The 20,866-nt window shown below is 43.8% G+C and overlaps 1 protein-coding gene and 1 pseudogene across 2 annotated transcripts; both read right to left on the bottom strand.

Moving 5' to 3' along the window:
- Positions 1–1,695: 1,695 nt before the first annotated feature.
- On the bottom strand, positions 1,696–2,230 carry LOC112217988 (annotated as a pseudogene).
- A 10,523-nt stretch (positions 2,231–12,753) lies between these two features.
- Positions 12,754–16,376, bottom strand: LOC112217854. 2 transcript variants are annotated; one of them, XM_024378440.2, is made up of 7 exons: positions 16,208–16,376; positions 15,706–16,023; positions 15,008–15,313; positions 14,784–14,825; positions 13,565–13,657; positions 13,329–13,393; positions 12,754–13,151 (listed from the first exon to the last, which is right to left on the bottom strand). In XM_024378440.2, exons 1-7 carry the CDS (start codon positions 16,263–16,265, stop codon positions 13,050–13,052), a joined length of 984 nt encoding a protein of 327 aa, XP_024234208.1. In that variant the 5' UTR covers positions 16,266–16,376; the 3' UTR covers positions 12,754–13,049. The 2 variants fall into 2 exon arrangements, with proteins under 2 accessions (XP_024234208.1, XP_024234209.1); XM_024378441.2 differs by lacking the exon at positions 15,706–16,023 and having other exon boundaries at positions 12,782–13,151; positions 15,008–15,095; positions 16,208–16,287.
- Between the last annotated feature and the right edge of the window lie 4,490 nt (positions 16,377–20,866).

Genomic DNA, 20,866 nt, shown 5'->3' with positions numbered 1-20,866 from the left:
TAGAATCTGTCTGGAGGAGAGGAAGCTGTCTAAGGTCTGAGGAGAGGAAGCTGTCTGGAAGAAAGGAAGGTGTCTGGAGGAGAGGAAGCTGTCTAAGTTCTGAGGAGAGGAAGCTGTCTGGAAGAGTGGAAGCTGTCTGGAGGAGAGGAAGCTCTCTGGAAGAGAGGAGGCTGTCTGGAAGAGAGGAGGCTGTCTGGAAGAGTGGAAGCTCTATGGAAAAGAGGAGGCTGTCTGGAAGAGGGGGCTTCAGGTCTGGAAGAGTAGAATCTGTCTGGAAGTGTGGAAGCTGTCTGGAAGAGTGGAAGCTGTCTGGAGGAGAGGAAGTTGTCTGGAAGATTGGAACCTGTCTGGAAAAGTGGAAGCTGTCTGAGGGAGAGAGAGCTGTCTGGAGGAGTGGAAGCTGTCTGGAAGAGTGGAAGCTCTCTGGAGGGGGGGAAGCTGTCTGGAAGAGTGGAAGCTATCTGGAAGAGTGGACGCTCTCTGGAAGAGAGGAGGCTGTCTGGAAGAGGGAGCTATAGGTCTGGAAGAGAGGAATCTGTCTGGAAGAGTGGAAGCTGTCTGGAAGAGTGGAAGCTGTCTGCTGGAGAGGAAGTTGTTGGAAGAGTGGAGGCTGTCTGGTGGAGATGAAGCTGTCTGGAAGAGTGGAAGCTGTCTGGAAAAGTGGAAGCTGTCTGAAGGAGTGGCAGCTGTCTGGAAAGGGGAAGCTGTCTGGAAAAGTGGAAGCTGTCTAGAAGAGAGGAAGCTGTCTGGCAGAGTGGAAGCTGTCTGGAGGAGAGGAAGCTGTCTGGAAGAGTGGAAGCTACATGTCTAGAAGAGTAGAAGCTACTTGTCTGGAAGCATGGAAGCTGTCTGGAAGAGTGGAAGTTGTCTGGCAGAGTGGAAGCTGTCTGAATGAGAGAAAGCTGTCTGGAGGAGAGGAAGCTGTCTGGAAGAGTGGAAGCTGTCTGCAAGAGTGGAAGCTATCTGGAGGATAGGAAGCGGTCTGGAAGAGTAGAAGCTGTCTGATGAAGAGGAAGCTGAGTGGAAGCTGTCTGGAAGAGTGGAAGCTGTCCGGAGGAGAGGAAGCTGTATGGAAGAGGAGGAAACTAGGCACCGCTCATCACCTGGCCAATACCATCCCTACAGTGAAGCATGGTGGTGGCAGCATCCTGCTGTGGGGATGTTTTTCAGCATGAGGGACTGGGAGACTAGTCAGAATCGAGGGAAAGATGAACAGAGCGAAGTACAGAGAGAACCTTTAATGAAAACCTGCTCCAAAGCACTCAGGACCTCGGACTGGGGTGAAGGTTCACCTTCCAACAGGACAACAACCTTAAGCACACAGGCAAGATCCAGTGGCCCAGGCAGAACCCGGACTTGAACTTTATCGAACATCTCTGGAGAGACCTGAAAATGTTGAGCTGTGTTGCGACGCTCCCCATCCAACCTGACAGATCTTGAAAGGATCTCGAGAGAATGATGGGTGAAACTCCCCAAATGCAGGTGTGCCAAGTTTGTAGTGTCATACCCAAGAAGACTCGAGGCTGTAATCGCTGCCAAAGGTGCTTCAACAAAGTACTGAGTAAAGGGTCTGAATACTTTTAATTTTTAATACATTTGCATGGGGTGTGTGTAGATATTGTGTGTAGATTTATGAGGGAAAAAAAACAATAATCAATTTCAGAATAAGGCTTTAAAGTAACAAAATGTGGAAGAAGTCAAGGGGCCTGAATACTTTTGGAATGCATTGTATAAGCGGTCCTTCGTGTCCACCTGGACCCCCTGACTAAAGGCCAGGCTCAGAGACTCCAGGTCCCCCGTCTTCACACAGTAGTTGATGTTGATTTAGACCCTCTCTGGCTTGCCTATATACCAGGCCGAGTTGTCCTCGATGGGGTGGCCTGGCGTGCAGTCGCGGTCGAACCACGTGACGTCAATGCAGTGCTGGTATGTCTGGATCATGAAGTAGGGCGACCCGTCGTTGTCCCTCTGGTAAATAAGCTCAGGTGGGACGGTGCAGATAAGGGTGGGTGAATATAGCCTTTTTACCTTTCTTCTTCTTGGGGGCATAGGTGGCGATGGTAAATGGTTTATGGAGGTATTTGAGGCCATTGAAGAAGTCATTGACGTTGACTAGCCTTCCTCTCCTCTTGTAGTAGGCCACTACCACTGTATAGAGCTGGTCTGGTTCTACTGGGACCTGGAGCTTCTGCAGCACGGACATAAACATCTTCTTGTAGACCGTCTCCATGCATTCGGTTCCTCATTCATCAAAAAAGGCGTTCCGAAGGGCAGTCTCGTACTCGTGGGACATATAGTGGAGAGTCAGAGCTCAGGGAGTGTTGGGATTGGGCACACCGGGTTTGGAGTATGTTTTAGTATGGTCAGGGCATGAGTTGGGTGGGTTGTCTATGTTCGTTTTTCTATGATTTGCTATTTCTGTGTTTGGCCTGGTATGGTTCTCAATCAGAGGCAGCTGTCAATCGTTGTCCCTGATTGAGAACCATATTTTGGGAGCCTGTTTTCTATTGTGTTTCGTGGGTGATTATTTTCTGTTTTCTGTTGTGTGTCTGCACCAGCCAGAACTGTTTTTGGTCGTTCTCTTCGTTAGTTTTGTTATTTCCGTTTTCATTTAATAAATATGGACACATACCACGCTGCATATTGGTCCGATCTCTCATACTCCTCGTCAGAGGAGGACGAATCCCGTTACAGAAGGTCTATACCTCTCTGTGCTAAGAATCCGCAGCAGTCAGGCAGCGTAGTGAAGAGGTGTGTCCTCCGCTGATGTCATCACTCCCACGTCATCTGAGTTCGCAGACAGCACCTGGATCACCTTCAGGACAATTATAGTAACTGATGACGGTTGTATTCAAAACAACAGTTGACATATCGGGATGGTTTCCCAGACCAGAAAAAAGCCTTGTCCTGCTCAATGGAAAGTCTCTATTTAAAGGGCTTTTCAGTCCAGGACTATACTTAATCTGGGTCCAGGAAACCGGCCCATGGAGTATAGACATACAGTATATGTGGCCATGTGGGAATCAGACCCACAGCTAGACATGGTTAGCCTTCACTGACAGACATCTGACATTCAGATGCATTATTTAAGCAATAAAGCCTGAGGAGGTGTGGTATATGTCCAATATACCACGGCTAAGGGCTGTTCTTATGCACGATGCTACGAGGAGTGCCTGGACAAAGCCCTTATCTGTGGTAAATTGGCCATATACCACAAGCCCTCAAGGTGCCTTATTACTATTTGTTACAGGAATTAAATTCCTATGTTTTAATACCCAATTACAATTAAACACTCTGTCAATTCCTAAGAATTTGTAAGACTCATATTTGCATAAAATGGACAGAGACCAGTCTCAAAATCTATCAGCAGCGTTTATTCTCGAGAGTACTGAACATGATACAGTTTACCACAGGTTATAAACTGAAAATGACATCATTAGTTTTCGAACTGTCCCGTCTCTTCTCCACCCTGGTACAAAGGCAGTATCTCAAGCCTTCCCACATCGTCTCTCCTAATTTAGATCATTTATGACCTGAGCCAAGGTCTGCCTGTGTAGATAAGCATTCTAGCCAGTCTGGCGATAAGTTCATTAATTTCTACCAAGGAACAGACAGTCATTGTTCTAATTCTTGATTATATTTACACACATTATATTCAGTACTAGGATTAAAAGAGAATTCATACATCTATACAGCAACATAATAGTATTCTGATTAGTCAGTCCTGATTGAAATGTATACATAATTAGTCATTATTGATAAAAAATCCCTTAACACTATTATAAACTGGTTACCAACATAATTAGAACAGTAAGAAGTAATGTTTTGTCATACCCGTGGTATACCACAGCTTTCAGCCAATCAGCATTCAGGTTTATAATACTGTATAACCCACCTCATAGAATCCCCCCATTGCAGTGAAGTGTGTTCGCCCCCCTCAGTAGGATGGCTCTGATCAGCTGCACAGCCCCAGCCCTGGCTGCTTCCATCAACGCAGTGCAGCCTGTCAGTACGGCCTGTCAGTGCAGCCTGTCAGTGCAGCCTGTCAGTGCAGCCTGTCAGTACGGCCTGTCAGTGCAGCCTGTCAGTGCAGACTGTCAGTGCCGCCTGTCAGTACGGCCTGTCAGTGCGGCCTGTCAGTACGGCCTGTCAGTGAGGCCTGTCAGTGCGGCCTGTCAGTACGGCCTGTCAGTACAGCCTGTCAGTGCAGTCTGTCAGTGCAGTCTGTCAGTACGGCCTGTCAGTGCGGCCTGTCAGTGCGGCCTGTCAGTACGGCCTGTCAGTGCGGCCTGTCAGTACTGCCTGTCAGTGCGGCCTGTCAGTGCGGCCTGTCAGTGCGGCATGTCAGTACGGCCTGTCAGTGCGGCATGTCAGTACGGCCTGTCAGTGCAGCCTTTCAGTACGGCCTGTCAGTGCGGCCTGTCAGTGCGGCCTGTTAGTACGGCCTGTCAGTGCAGCCTGTCAGTACGGCCTGTCAGTGCAGCCTGTCAGTGCAGACTGTCAGTGCGGCCTGTCAGTACGGCCTGTCAGTGCAGCCTGTCAGTGCAGACTGTCAGTGCGGCCTGTCAGTACGGCCTGTTAGTGCGGCCTGTCAGTACGGCCTGTCAGTGCAGCCTTTCAGTACGGCCTGTCAGTCTGGCCAGTCAGTACGGCCTGTCAGTGCGGCCTGTTAGTACGGCCTGTCAGTGCAGCCTGTCAGTACGGCCTGTCAGTGCAGCCTGTCAGTGCAGACTGTCAGTGCGGCCTGTCAGTACGGCCTGTCAGTACAGCCTGTCAGTGCAGTCTGTCAGTGCAGTCTGTCAGTACGGCCTGACAGTGCGGCCTGTCAGTGCGACCTGTCAGTACGGCCTGTCAGTGCGGCCTGTCAGTGCGGCCTGTCAGTACTGCCTGTCAGTGCGGCCTGTCAGTGTAGCCTGTCAGTACGGCCTGTCAGAGCGGCCTGTCAGTGCGGCCTGTCAGTGCGGCATGTCAGTACGGCCTGTCAGTGCGGCCTGTCAGTACGGCCTGTCAGTGCGGCCTGTCAGTACGGCCTGTCAGTGCGGCCTGTCAGTGGGGCCTGTCAGTATGGCCTGTCAGTGCGGCCTGTCAGTGCGGCCTGTCAGTACTGCCTGTCAGTGCGGCCTGTCAGTGTAGCCTGTCAGTACGGCCTGTCAGTGCGGCCTGTCAGTACGGCCTGTCAGTGCGGCCTGTCAGTACGGCCTGTCAGTGCGGCCTGTTAGTACGGCCTGTCAGTGCAGCCTTTCAGTACGGCCTGTCAGTGCGGACTATCAGTACGGCCTGTCAGTGCGGCCTGTTAGTACGGCCTGTCAGTGCAGCCTGTCAGTGCGGCCTGTCATGTGATGAATGACATTAAGAAGATAGAATTCACACAGCAAAGTCTAAGTTACTTTATTCTATTCAACACAGGTATCTAGAGACTCAGAGAGTCAACAATTCAGACATTCAGGTCATTTACATTCCCAAATTTCAACAGTTCAATTTTAGGAATATAACCTACTTGAATCCAAAATGGCATACTTATACCACTCCACCAAACTCTACCTCATAACACTGAAGTAGTGCACTACATAGGGAATAGGGTGTCCTTTCAGATTTGGCCTTTGATCTCCCAGAACCCCTCATGTCATGATCAGCTGCGTCAGGGTCGGCGCCCTGCAACAGGATGCAGAGGCACAGGCCAGCCAGCAGGAACACGGGTGTCCCGGCAAGCGAGACGTTGTTGACATCGGCCATGCTGTGTAGGACACCTGCAGGCAGCGCATGGGGGGAAGACACAGCAGAGGAGCACACCTGGGAAAACAGCCAAGAGACACCGAGTCGGTGAGCCGATCAGATGGGATTACCCAGCAGGCTTTACAGACCAGGGAGAGGATCCCTTCTGATCTGTAATTAGATGTCCACAATCATCCCCTCAAAAGAGCCCAGCGTCATTGACTCTAACTGAAGACTGGACCGCACTGCAATTGAGGCTATTATCATAATTGGGTTTTATGGAGTTTGTATGAGTGTCGTTGCGTTGGTTCCTTTTGAGTGGGTGAGTCGATTTGAGTCGCTTGAAACACTGATCTCATCATCATGTAAACAGAGAGAGAGCGTGCATTTTTAAGAGTCAAACAGGCACGGCATTCAACAGCTCTTGGTGTAAGAGCTACATACAGTAATTTAGTAAGTAAACAAACCCTGTGGTTGATACATTTGTGGTTTAAAGGCCCATTTCTATCTGCAGGTGGAAAATAAAGTCCTTCTATTCAGTGGCTCAATATTCTACTCTATTCTATTCAATTCTATGCCATTCAGTTCTATTCTATTCAATTCTATGCCATTCAGTTCTATTTTATTCGGTGGCCCGAATTATATCTCTAGCACACACAGCAGAATCACCTACTCTGTGGCCTGACTGTATCCTCTCCCCTTTCTCCTGAGCATCCATCAGGTTCATGTCAGCGTAGTTCTTAGCCAGCAAGGCAACCATGCCGTCGTGCCCCAACTCAGCAGCTAACATGACTGGGGTGCAGGAAGCTTACCATGTTTGTGTTGTTGGCCACAGCGGCCAGGTGGAGGATGCCAGTGCCCTCACGTGGCTCTGTCAGGTTGATGAGGTCCTTTACGCCCATGTCCACCATTTTCTCTATCTGGTGCTGGTCTCCCTCACTGACATTCTGGAGGAGCCTCTAGGGTAATGAAGTCTTTATTATCGGTCAGTGGGCCAGGCCAGTAGGGAGCTCTCCGTCTAAACCTGAGTAAAATACTGTCAAAACTTTTAAATACTTTCAAGCATTTTTACAATGGAACAATGGAATACGGACTAATTTCAAGCTAAAGCACACACGCCTCAAATAATAGACTACCTTCATGTAAATGTATCTGTCCCAGGTGTGTCTTCTTGAGATGAAAATACATTATACTATCAATTCACTCAACTCTTGCAGCCTACCTTGTGGCCATTATTCCACGCTATTGTAAGCTGATTATGTTATTTTTATATACTTTATATCAAATCAAACACAAGTTTCGTTTAGGTTATTAAAAAAAGAATCATTTAAAAAAAACATAAAATGCACTATGCATTATGTGTCATGGTTCCTCCTGGCACCAGAGGGCAGCAGAGACCGCCTTAGAGACGTTTATTGGACTTCGGTATGTCTTATTATTTCATGATTGTGTCCCTGTTTTCTGTGGTCCTTTGCAGAAGCTTGAATTGCTTACTGTGTGTGTGTGTGTGTGTGTGTGTGTGTGTGTGTGTGTGTGTGTGTGTGTGTGTGTGTGTGTGTGTGTGTGTGTGTGTGTGTGTGTGTGTGTGTGTGTGTGTGTGTTTCTTGAGTGAGTTTTTGAGACTTAGTGTTGTTAGTGTTTGTTGTTTTCCCAGTGTACTGTGATCCTTCTGTTACCGTTTCTCAGTAAAGTATTATGTTTATCCTTAACCACTGATTCCTCATCTGGTCTCTTCTCTGTATCTGGGTCCAACCTCACCACGTCATATTATGTGGGGTGAATGCTGTAACAAACAGAATACAATTTAAAAAGTCCCATGATGGTTGTGACTGCCCATTAATGCTTATCACTTAACCATCATTTATTCACATTACTTTACTTTACTAAAATATTTCAGTTGTGTATATTACATTCATTTTACTTGATGAATGTATTATTTCATTCCAAGTCATCATCTCATCTCTATAGAGCTGCTGCCTGTGCTGTCTGACAAAATCACTATTTTGTAGTTCCTTAATGTAAATAAAACATACTTTTATGATAATATATTTTCAGGTAGAGATACCTCCCGAAGCAACAGCTGCTCTCCCTGACAAGTAGATGCGCAATGGATTATGTTATTGTAGCAAAATTCTGGCCTCCCTAATACATGGCACAGTTCAGGCTGGATCTGATTAATCTCTAGAGAAACTGTGCAATGTAAGCATTTATCTTACAGAAGAAAAAAATGAAATAAATTCAGATAATTGAACCAAAAATTAACCGCAATTTCGGTTAATGGCTCAGCACTATTTGTTGACAAATTCAGTCATCATTAGGAGTGAAAATAATCAGTAATGGAGGGAATAGTTAGGACACTACTTTGTTCAAAGCACAACCTCTGAAAAAATTCACTTAGCAACGGAATGCAAGGGTAAACTCACTAGAGGATAGTCCGAGTCAATATTCACATAATAATAAGGAATCCCTTTCAACCACACCCAGAAATTGGGGAAAAACAAACATTATTCCATATTGACCCCCAGAGTAAAAGAGCCAACTCTCTCGTTGATTTTTTAAAATACAGAAATAACTAAACAAGCCGAAAAGCTGCTGTTTTGTTCAATAAAGATGGAACAGTTCGCAATGCTCCCACATAGGGAAATAGACACCGCGAGAAGACCCATGTGGCTTCACTATTCCTCAGCGTGAGAGAGTGGGAAATTGTGGGGAGCCGGTGTCCAAGTAGGCTACACATGTAGCTGTAGCATGTAGCTATGTGTGTGGAAAAAAAGTCCTCACACGTAAGACATTTAACTTGTTTAGTATAATCCGTTTGTAACTCCATTCACTACTTGTAGCTGTATAGTTAAGTTTATTAAGTTGTTGGTCTTGGCTAGCTTAATGTTCCGGTCGGTAGCTAGCTAGCACTCACTCACTCACTCAGGTGGCTGCTGGCATCGTCATGAAAAGGGCCTCAGGGAAGCTCTATAATATTACGTTTTTCTAAGTAGTGAGAACGCTTGGGAGCGGGCAATGTTCAAAATAAATGGTATGCCAGCAGCATACCACCCTGCATCCCACTGCTAGCTTGACGCTGAAGCTAAACAGGGTTCGTTCTCCCTGGATGGGAGACCAGATGCTGCTGGAAGTGGTGTTGGAGGTCCAGTAGGAGGCACTCTTTCCTCTGGTCTGCAGTGATTGGGGACATGCCTTGTGTAGGGTGCTGTCTTTCGGATGGGTTATAACACCCTTATTGTAAAAGTGTTAACCCTGGTGTCCTGGCCAAATTCCCAATCTGGCCCTCATACCATCATCGCCACCTAATCATCCCTAGATTCTAATTGGCTCATTCATGCCTCCTCACTAAGTATTCCCCAGGTCAATTTTTATTTTTTATTTCACCTTTATTTAACCAGGTAGGCAAGTTGAGAACAAGTTCTCATTTACAATTGTGACCTGGCCAAGATAAAGCAAAGCAGTTCGACACATACAACAACACAGAGTTACACATGGAGTAAAACAAACAAGACACAAGATGTTACTAGTGCAACAACACTTTACTGCAAAGACAACTAAATTCATGGTCAAGTGTGAGTCATTGTGGCCTGGACAGAAACAGCTTTGACAGCCTATTGTAGGCTACTGGTAAAATATCAAATATACAGGCTAAAACGTAAATTATTTTTAGACCACAGATGAAGTTTTCACACAAAAGTGGGTGGAAGGAGGTGTGTCCCATATAAAGACGTAGTAGCATTGTAAATAATATAGTTACGGTCCAGATTAATCATTGTCAGACTCCGTATGCAGATTCCTATGTGACCTCTGAGTTATTTCAAGATTGAGATTAATAGTAATATTTATTTTTAGCATCGGTTGTGTCATCATTCATTGGAACAGAATGAGAAAGGGAAGTGCAGAATACAAGGGATATTGTCACACATTAGTCTGATGCAAGGCCATCAGTCTACTGTGTCTCTGAGCAACTCCCTCACTATGTCTCTTAGAAAGATCTTCTTGACCCTAACCAGTCAGGCTTCAAGACAGGTCACTCAACTGAGACTGCTGTTCTCTGTGTCAAGGAGGCTCTCCACACTGCCAAAGCTAACTCTCCTCTGTTCTCATCCTCCTAGACCTATCACCTGCCTTCGTCCCCGTGAACCATCAGATCATCTTCTACAGCCTATCAGGGCTGGGCGTCTCAGGCTCTGCACACTCTTGGATTGCATCCTACCTAGTAGGCCGCTCCTACCAGGTGACGTGGAGAGGATCTGTGTCTCCACCACGTACTCTCACTACTGGTGTCCCCCAGGGCTCCATCCTAGGCCCTGTCCTCTTCTCCCTATACATCAAGTCCGTCATATCCTCACAAGGTATTTCCTATTATTGCTATGCGGATGACACTCAACTACTTTTCTTCATCCCCCCGTATGACACCAAGGTGGTGACACGCATCTTTGCGTGCCTGGCAGATATCTCAGCTTGGATGTTGGCCCACAACCTCAAGTTCAACCTCGACAAGATGGTTGCTCTTCCTCCCGGGGAAAGCCTGCCCGCTCCAAGGCCTGCCTGCTCCGTCTGGACTTCTGAACTCGCTGTTGGTTGGGCTCCTTGCTTGTGCCATCAAACCCATGCAATTTATCCAGATTGCTGCAGTCCACCTGGTGTTTACCTTCCCAAATTCTCCCATGCCACCACACTCCTCTGAACACTCCACTGGCTTCCAGTCTAAACTTGCATCCAGAACATGACCGTGGTACTTGCCTACGGAGCAGTAAGGGAAACTGCCCCTCCCTACCTTAAGGCTCTGCTACAGTACACCCCAACCTCAATTCTGGCTTCTACTTTGACTCATCTGTCCTGGGCTTCCAAAGCCAATTCTTGGGCTACCCAAGAGGAAACGCTGAAGTTACAGAGGCAAGAGAGGGAGGATCCTGGTGAAATTAAGGCGAAGGGAAAACTGGCCAACTCTTCTCTCCGTTATCACTTGATAATAAGATGGATGACCTTCAATTGTGGATTTGCTACTCTCGAAACTGCAATATTCTCTGCTTTTCTGAAATATTGCTTCTGGAAAATATTGCTCTTGGCTATCCAACTCTATGGATTCTCTAATCACCATGCCGACAGGACAGTGGATTCAGGGAAATTGAGGGGGGGAGGGGTTTGCCTCTTCATCAATAACAACAGGTGTGCTGACCCGAGTGCGATGGAAGTGTCGACCCATTGTTCACCCGTCTTTGAATACCTGATGGTCAAATGCAGACCCTTTTTACCTCCAGTGGGAGTTTTCAGCTAATATTGTGACTGTTGTATACATTTCACCTCAGGACAAGAAAAATAACAACCGGGCACTTAACAAACTGTACAAGGCCGCTTTTCTGGTTGCTGCCGATTTTAATTCCACGTCATTAAGACACGTGAAGCCCAACTTCCATCAACATGTCTCCCGCACCACTAGGGGTGATAAAGTCCTAGACCACTGTTATTCTACCCACAAGCAAGCATACAAGGCCCTCCCTTGTCCACCAATCGGCAAATCAAATCAGGACAGGACTGCTTTGCTTGCGCTGATTGGAATATGTTTCGGGACTCCACCAATAACATCGATGAGCTAACCACCTCTGTCATCGGCTTCATTAGGAAACGCATCGGCGATGTTGTCCCCACAGTTAAGGTTCGCTGCTTCCCCAATCAAAAGCCCTGGATTAACACTGAGGTTGGCGCTAAACACATTTTTTACAGTTCCTGGGCGACACTGGGCCAGGATAGGGCTACCGCACACAGGGCCATCGCAGACAACCTTGAGACTACGGCTGTGGACAGGAACAAGTACAAGAAGTCCCGCTTTGACCTTCACAGAGTCATCAAATTAGCAAATGGACAATATAGGAATAAGGTGGAATCATATTACACAGGCTCTGACATGCGCCACATGTGGCTGGAGTGAGTAAAGTCTTTAATCAGGTCAATAACCGCAAGGCCGCAGGGCACATTCTCAGAGCATATGCAGAACAGCTGGCAGGTATATTCACTGAAATTTTCAACCTCTCCTTTCCCAGTCTGTACTCCACACATTTTAACATGATCACCATCATTCCTGTTCCCAAGAACCCTAAGGCTTCATGCCACAATGACTACCGCCCTGTAGAACTCACATCTGTAATCATGAAGTGCTTTGAAAGGCTGGTCATGGCTCACATCAACTCCATTATCCCAGACACCCTAGACCCACTCCAATTTGCATACCGCCCCAACAGATCCATAGACGATGCAATCTCAATTGCACTACACACTGCCCTCACCCACCTAGGTGTAATACCCATGTGAGAATGCTGTTCATTGACTACAGCTCAGCGTTCAACACCATTGTCCCCTCCAAGCTCGTCACCAAGCTTAGGAACCTCAGCCTGAACACCTCCCTCTGCAACTGGATCCTGGACTTCCTGACAGGCCGACCCCAGATGGTAAGAATTGGCAACATCACCTCTGCCATGAAGAAACTCAACACATGGGTGTGTCCAAGTTCCCTGCCATCCATGACCTTTACTGTTTATCAGGCGGTGTGAAAGGAAGGCCCAGAAAATCATTAAAGACTCCAACCACCCAAGTCACTGTTTTCCCTGCTTCAGGATGGCAAGCGGTATCGGTGCATCAAGTCTGACACCAACAGGCTCCTGAACAGCTTCTATCCCCGTGCCATAAGACTGCTAAATAGCTTCACGGATTATCTAAACTGACCTTTGTATTTTATTCTTATTCTCTATGCACACTCACAGGGCCCTACACACTACGCACATGGACACTCCAACACACACACAAACAGTCTCTCATTTGCTCACACTCACATACAATTATCATATATGCTGCTGCTACTCTGTTTATCACATATCCTGATGCCTAGTCACCTTACCCCTATACATATCTACCCCCATCACTCCAGTATCCCTGCACATTGTAAATATGGTACTGGAACTGACCCTGTATATAGTATGCTTACTTACTTTATCATGTTCTTATTATTTTATTGTTATTCTTATTGGTATATCTTGGTAAGGTAATGTAAAGGAAATGTAAATGTTGTAAGAACCACACTTTTTGGTATAGCTTAACTCAGAAAGTTTATTTCAAGGGAACCTTCAAGTTCTTACATCTCCACTTCATAGCCCCCTCAAATTAAAATCTGGACCTTGAAGTCAGTTCCATTCTTATTTGTTTCATTTAGACCCAGGACACCAGGTGGGTGCAATTAGTCATCAGGTATTCCAGAAAACCAACAGTACTCCAGACCTGCAGGGTAGGATTTGAATACCACTTCTTTACAGCCTCAATACGGAACAGTTCATGATTCAGGGTCATGTTCTGATGGTTGCATACTCTGTCTGTTGGTCTTTCTCCACCATCCTCCTACTAGTGGGAAGGTTGAACTCAGCATAGGTTATGTCTGCTCTCTGTTCCTACACACACACACACACACACACACACACACACACACACACACACACACACACACACACACACACACACACACACACACACACACACACACACACACACACACACACACACACACACACATTATATCCACAGTAACAATCAAAGGGAATTATTTTGTTGACAACCCATTTACTTACATCCCTGTTGTTTGCTTGCACCATATTTCCTGGGTTGACTGGCATCTGATTTCCTGAAACATAATCTGAGAACAAACGACCATGAATCATTCATAAATACACATTTAGCAAGAAAAATAAGGTTTTATTTTCTATACAACATTATAAATATCTACTGTATGAAGGAAATTAGTTCATTTCAGATAGAACAGAACCTGACTTCAGAAGGGTAAATAAGAGAGTTATAGTTGACTTACACGCCCTCCTTCTGAAGGTGACTGCGGTCACACACATAGCCACACACACCACCACCCCCATTGGCACCCAGATCAGCAGCGACTGTTTAAGACCTGATGGAGGAAGACAGAGAGCACACCTGTGTCACTTGAGATCCGCCTGGCTCACAACAAGGAGGTGAGTGAAGGAGGGACTGGCACACAATAGTCCATAGATGAAGCACAATGAGGTACAGTAGTAAAAGCGTTGCCTTGGTAAACAAAGTTTGAATTTGACTTAGTACACTGTAAATCCCAAGGCATTTTTAACTGAAATACTTCTAGTACTCAAAGTTAATGAAAAGTTATTAATACTTAAAATGTTTATGTGGTACTGACTCAGAACTAAATGAGAAGTCGCACCAACAAGTTTTTTTAAAGATATGCTAATAAATTAACTATTTTCTGAGCATGCTGTACTGCGGGTAGAGTTTTCTAAATAGTTTTAATATCTGTGTTTTTGCATGTGTACATTGACTGATTGATTGATTCAAAAGTTATGCTACATAAAGATAAATAACATTTTTTGAAACTAATCCGATCACCGAATATTTGCCCCATTACTGAAATGGTTGTTCCAGTTTAAATGGTTTAGGTCGTCTCCTCCCACTGTTCTGAACCCTGGCAGTCATCATGACTGCAGGTTGTGGATGAATACACATTTCAACTGTTGGATAGATGCATGATCAATTTCAATATGAGTTACACATCACTTTGCAAGCCAGCATGATGTGATTTAGAGTAAGGGTTGCAAAATTCTGGCACATCCTCGTTCGAAGATTACTGGACATTTTGCAACCCCACTTAAACTATAAGTTTCAGGCTACTGTATTACACTTTATGATATAGATAATGGTTTAATTATAATGTTATTATAATAATATTCACCTAGGAACTCACTTGAAGGCCATAGGACTGAAAATGAACAAATTCAACAACCATGTCTCACAAACTACAAGCTACAATTCAATCGAAGAGCCAAGGCACACAGGGAAAGTATTGGATTTGTTGCTTAGTGGGGGTGTTAAATTGAAGTATATCTTAGTCCAAAAAACTGCATTTGTATTACTCATATGAAGGTAGTACTGCTCGGTTCAGCTATTTTTAAGTTTCTTAAGTTCATATTTTTGAGGTAATCGTTTCCTCTGGCTGTTTGAACAGCCAGAACTTATCTGGTTTTACGGTGTAGATGGTTTCTTACCGTCGTTTTCCTCTCCACCGTCATCATCCGTGTCTTTAATATCTAGTTCAGGAGAAGAACATGCTCTTTTAAATAACTCTTCATTATCAGACTCATACAGTAGAGCAGTATGCGTGTTCACTCATCACTGATATCAAGACAAAGGATCAGGTTTGACATTCACTTTAATGTCATTAAATCTTGTGAACTTATGCAGATTATAGGAGCATAACAAGAACACATACCTGAGAATGTGGAGGTGAAGTCAATGGAGATCTTCATGTTTCCCTTTTCAGTCAGCGTGCACGTCCACTTCCTGTTGTTGTCCTCCTTCTGGAATGTCACAGTCAGAGTGATGTCACAACGAGGCCCTGTGAGCTGGTATCTGGAGTCTCCCTGCAGCTTCCTACCAGTCTCATCAATCCAGCTCAGATGAACTTCGCTATTGTGAAATAACCTACACTTTCCACGTCCTTCATTGGTGTGCAGAGAGCACCTTATTGTTACTGGTCTATCAGGCTTTAGATATGTCAGTAGTGTGGACAAGGAGACTGCAAGAGACATAAGAAAACATTCAATTTTACCATGGTTTCTCTTCAAGGAATAAAGTATTGTTGTAGGTCACTCATGTATAGAGTAATACTATAATGTCAATACTGTAATACTGCAATGCTATAATACAAATACTATAATACTGTAACCCTGTAAAACTATAATACCAATACTATAATACTGCAATACTATAACACTAATACTAAAATACTGTAATACTATAATACTAATACTATAATACTGTAATACTATAATACTGCAATACTATAACACCAATACTAAAATACTGTAATACTATAATACTAATACTATAATACTATAATACTGTATTGCATAGGTTTTACGAAGACAGATTTTCATCCTTGACTTTACTGTAAACTGAAATACTCACTGGTCAGAACAGACAGATAGGTATCAGTGTCTGAAAAGGGATTTTGGTGTTTTAAAATTCGACATGTGTAGCGTCCAGCATCCTCAGCTGTGACATTGTGAATATGTAGAGAACAGTCAGCGTCCACACTCAGTTTTTTAGCTCTCTTTGAGTTAACTTTCACCTTCCCGTTATAAACCTCTTGAATAGCATTTGGAAAACTCTCTCTGCTGTGAAGCCACATAATCAAGGAGCAGTCTGAATTAACCACATTATCACACAGCAGACTGACATCAGCCCCCTCATTGACGTATTGAGATAATTGTTTTCCATGCACACCTAACGAGAAAAACAAAATGTATCCATGTAACACAGTAAAATCCTTACTCAAATATCAAGGATCCATTATAAGTGGTAAATACTATGTAGATTAGTCTCTAGCCACCTGTTAGCAAACCTACACACAGCATGAATGGTTAATGAGCATGGCTGATCTTTTATCCTACAGTAGGTGTCCTCTTACCTGCATTGATAAGCTTTAGGATCAGCAGTGGAATGAGAGTGTGATGGGCCCCAGCCATGTTGCTCTTGCTCTGCCTTCCGTAACCGTTTCTTTCTCTGTTCTGTGTGGTGTTGGATTTGTCTTGTTTTTACGAACCAGACTTCACTTCTTAGATTGGCTAATACCCTCTTCTTCGATTTGAAGTTGATGCGCAAGGATGATGACATCAATTCTATCACAACAGGCCGTTTGGCTATAACTGTACATCACAGGAAATTGGTGCCGCCTTAATTGAGGCCTCGAGTTTATGGTAATGACTGGAGCGGAATCAGTGGAATGGCATCAAATACATGGTTTCCTTGTGTTTGATGCCATTCCATTTACTCCATTCCAGCCATTATTATCAGCCGTTCTCCCATCAGCACCCGACTGTGCTGGACATTCCCACATCACCAACCTCAAATAGAAGCTCAAAAGGATGGCTACATCAAAAGGATGGCTACATCAAAAGGATGAAAAGGATGGCTACATCAAAAGGATGGCTACATCAAAAGGATGGCTACATCAAAAGGATGGCTACATCAAAAGGATGAAAAGGATGGCTACATCAAAAGGATGGCTACATCAAAAGGATGAAAAGGATGGCTACATCAAAAGGATGAAAAGGATGGCTACATCAAAAGGCTGGCTACATCAGCACTTTAATTGTGGATGAATGATCACAACCAATGTGATTTAATAAATCATCAAGGATGATTCAGCATGATCCTGTCATGTCGACTAGAAACAGAACTTGGATTGCACAAGTTGGTTCTTTGAGTTACTGAGAATACGGAATGGCGTGTGTGGTCCATTAACCACTTGGTATGATGTTGCTTTACAAGCTGGCCTTAACATAGATTTAAAGATTGTGGTGGTGGTCTATCATCACGTATCTAAAAAGAAAAACAAACAGACACATTGCACACTCATAGACGTCAAGAATATACGAAGGGGAAGTAAGTGTAAGTAAGGGGAAGTAAGAGCTTCAGCACGGCTACACAGCTGTTTAGCTCTTCCTTTCTATGTTGTTAAAGCCTTTTTTCTTGTGTCTCCATTTTTTGGTTTGTTGCACGTTACTTTTACTCCCTAACCTAAGTTGGTGGGGGTTTTCTCTTCCCTTAGTTTGTCTGATGTCAGGCAAATCTAATGGGCTTCATGGTGGGTGTTTGTTAAGACGATGATGAGTGCAAACCCTGGATGACGGACAGGGGTGCTGTATTGAAGCCACAGGCAGCAATCTTGGCACTCCTCCTCAATTGTAAAATATTTTGGAAGCTATAGAAATGCATTTATTAATGTCTTCATTTGTTTTTTTACCCATTTATTCTATTACAGACACCTTTATGCATACCTTTAATGTATATTATGTGAGCTAAAATATTTTCCTTCAAGTATTTATTTTTTGTACTAATGTTACTGTCCTCACTACAACAAAAAAATACTTCAATACATGTCATTTTGTCCTTGAAACTTTTAATTGAAAATACTGTAGAATTCCATTCATTTCTATGGAGGACTGCTCCTATTAGGGAGTGCCAATATTGCCGACCGGTGGCTTCAAAGCATCTCATTGGCGAACACATAGCATCAGCAATCTAGGGTATATATACACTACCATTCAAAAGTTTGGCGTCACTTAGAAATGTTCTTGTTTTTGAAAGAAAAGCACATTTTTGGTCCATTAAAATAACATCAAATTGATCAGAAATACAGTGTAGACGTTGTTAATGTTGTAAATGATTATTGTAGCAAGAAAAGGCAGATATTTAAATGGCATATCTACATAGGTGTACAGAGGCCCATTATCAGCAACCATCACTCCTGTGTTCCAATGGCACGTTGTGTTAGCTAATCCAAGTTTATAATTTTAAAAGGCTAATTGATCATTAGAAAACCCTTTTGCAATTATGTTAGCACAGCTGAAAGCCGTTTTGCTGATTAAAGAAGCAATATATCTGGCCTTCTTTAGGCTAGTTGAGTATCTCGAGCATCAGCAAATGTGGGTTTGATTACAGGGTCAAAATGGTCAGAAACAAAGAACTTTCTTCTGAAACTTGTCAGTCTATTCTTGTAGGAAGGCTATTCCATGCGAGAAATTGCCAAGAAACTGAAGATCTCATGCAACGCTGTGTACTACTCCCTTCACAGAGTAGCGCAAAGTGGCTCTAACCAGAATAGAAAGAGGAGTGGGAGCCCCCGGTGCACAACTGAGCAAGAGGACAAGTACATTAGAGTGTCTAGTTTGAGAAACAGACGCCTCACATGTCCTAAAATATCCCAGGTCAGTGATTGGGGACATTGCCCTGTGTAGAGTGCTGCCTTTCAATCGGGATGTTTAAACAAGTGTCCTGACTCTCTGTGGTCACTAAAGATACTGTAAGAGTAGGGGTGTTAACTCTGGTATCCTGGCTACACTCCCAATCTGACCATCATACTGTAGCCACCTAATCATCCCCAGCTTCCAATTGGCTCATTCATCTCTCCTGTAACTATTTCCCGGGTTGTTGCTGTAAATAATGTGTTCTCAGTCAAGTTAACAAGTTAAATGATACATTTAACCGCTGCGCTGAGTGGTCTAAGGCACTGCATCTCAGTGCTAGAGGCATCACTACAGACCCATAGAGTCCCATAGGGCAGCGCACAATTGGCCAAGAGGTGTCTGGGTTAGGGTTTGGCCTGGGTTGGCCATCATTGTAAATAAGAATTTGTTTTTAACTGACTTGCCTAGTTAAATAAAGGTTAAACAACAGAGGTTAGGTGACAGTGTTGTAGAGGGAACTGGGGTCAGCAGAGTTCTCTGTCTCTCCTTATGTCTTGACTCCCTGAGGTTAGTTGACAGTGTAGTAGATGGAGCTGGGGTCAGCAGGGTTCTCTGTCTCTCCTTATGTCTTGGCTCCCTGAGGTTAGTTGACAGTGTAGTAGATGGAGCTGGGGTCAGCAGGGTTCTCTGTCTCTCCTTATGTCTTGGCTCCCTGAGGTTAGTTGACAGTGGAATAGAGGGGGGTTTGGCCGGCCATGATGTCCTTGTCCAAAAAATAGGCACGGTGGGCTTTTGGTTTCTCTCCCTCTAAAAACAGAAATAAATTTGCAAATAAATTAATTAAAAATCCTACAATGTGATTTTCTGGATTTTTTTTCCTCATTTTGTCTGTCATAGTTGAAGTGTACCTATGATGAAAATTACAGGCCTCTCATCTTTTTAAGTGGGAGAACTTGCACAATTGGTGGCTGACTAAATACTTCTTTGCCCCACTGTATATATATGTCTAGCCTATTGCCACCCTCTTGAAGGTGAATAGAAACATTAACTTAAAGTTATTTCCTGCAATTCTACACATTTTGCCATGGGTGTAGAGTAAATGTTCCAGTTTTTAAACAAGATTTTGGCCGTTGCATACATTTTGTCATGGGGCAGAGACAAGATGTTGCTATTTTATAAAAAATGTCATGCAATTCTACAAATTTTTCCATGGGGCAGAGATTCATTTTTGCATTTTTAAAGACAATTCTGCACATTTTGCCATGACTCATGACATGTTAATGATATCTGAGTAAGAATGACTAACAAAGTCAATACAAGCCCCCTGGAGGTCAGGGCCCCCTGGCATGTGCCCTGCGTGCCCAGTCGGTATTTGGACATGATTACTACAAGATTAGAAAGCTGGCTAGACTCATTTACAAATCTAAAAATTGTTAGCTGACATGGCAAATTTAGTGACTGTCATTCACTAACACAACAAGAGAAAAACTGCTGATGCACAACTAAAATTTCAAACTTTCACCTTGTGTATTCTACTATTCTAACTCTCAACAGTATGTTGAGACACTGGGTTTACTTTTTAAATTGGTTTCGTGGGGCCCCTAGTGGCCAGGAACGCTCCACCAGGCCGACATGAAATTCAGCAGCAGGTAAAGGTGAAAAAACTAAAAACTGTGTAGGCTACTGTATTGTGGAAGTGTATAGTAAAAAAACACCTCTGTACTGTACTGACAAAGAGTTAGACATAATACATTTTTAATCGTTTATTTTAAAACTGTTTCATAAATTAATTTAAACGTTAGAAAAGCATTGTGTTCATAAAAAACAAATAGGTTAGGAAAAAGAATATGGATAAACAAAATCTGAATGTCTCTTTGCTGACTTCCTTCATTGCTTCAGTGATGTCATGACCCCTACTGCATGCAACAACAAATATGTTAAATAGATTTTTATTTATTTTTTTATTTTACCTTTATTTAACCAGGTAGGCAAGTTGAGAACAAGTTCTCATTTACAATTGCGACCTGGCCAAGATAAAGCAAAGCAGTTCGACACTAACAACAACACAGAGTTACACATGGAGTAAAACAAACATACAGTCAATAATACAGTAGAAACAAGTCTATATACGATGTGAGCAAATGAGGTGAGAAGGGAGGTAAAGGCAAAAAGGCCATGGTGGCAAAGTAAATACAATATAGCAAGTAAAACACTGGAATGGTAGTTTTGCAATGGAAGAATGTGCAAAGTAGAAATAAAAATAATGGGGTGCAAAGGAGCAAAATAAATAAATAAATTAAATACAGTTGGGAAAGAGGTAGTTGTTTGGGCTAAATTATAGGTGGGCTATGTACAGGTGCAGTAATCTGTGAGCTGCT

The sequence above is a fragment of the Oncorhynchus tshawytscha genome, linkage group LG18, assembly GCF_018296145.1.
Source record: "Oncorhynchus tshawytscha isolate Ot180627B linkage group LG18, Otsh_v2.0, whole genome shotgun sequence".
NCBI classification, from domain to species: Eukaryota; Metazoa; Chordata; class Actinopteri; order Salmoniformes; family Salmonidae; genus Oncorhynchus; species Oncorhynchus tshawytscha.
The sequence above is the reverse complement of the archived record's forward strand: the minus strand, read 5'-3'. Positions and strand labels throughout refer to the sequence as shown.

What these genes read in the sequence shown, in the direction of transcription:
- LOC112217854 (XM_024378440.2), bottom strand. Translation starts at nt 16,265, where the DNA reads ATGGCTGGGGCCCATCACACTCTCATTCCACTGCTGATCCTAAAGCTT. An exon ending in CGGTGGAGAGGAAAACGACG is followed by an intron (nt 13,658 to 14,783) that starts GTAAGAAACCAT and finishes TTCCTCCATCAG; the next exon opens with GTCTTAAACAGTCGCTGCTG. An exon ending in CACCTTCAGAAGGAGGGCGT is followed by an intron (nt 13,394 to 13,564) that starts GTAAGTCAACTA and finishes GTTTGTTCTCAG; the next exon opens with ATTATGTTTCAGGAAATCAG.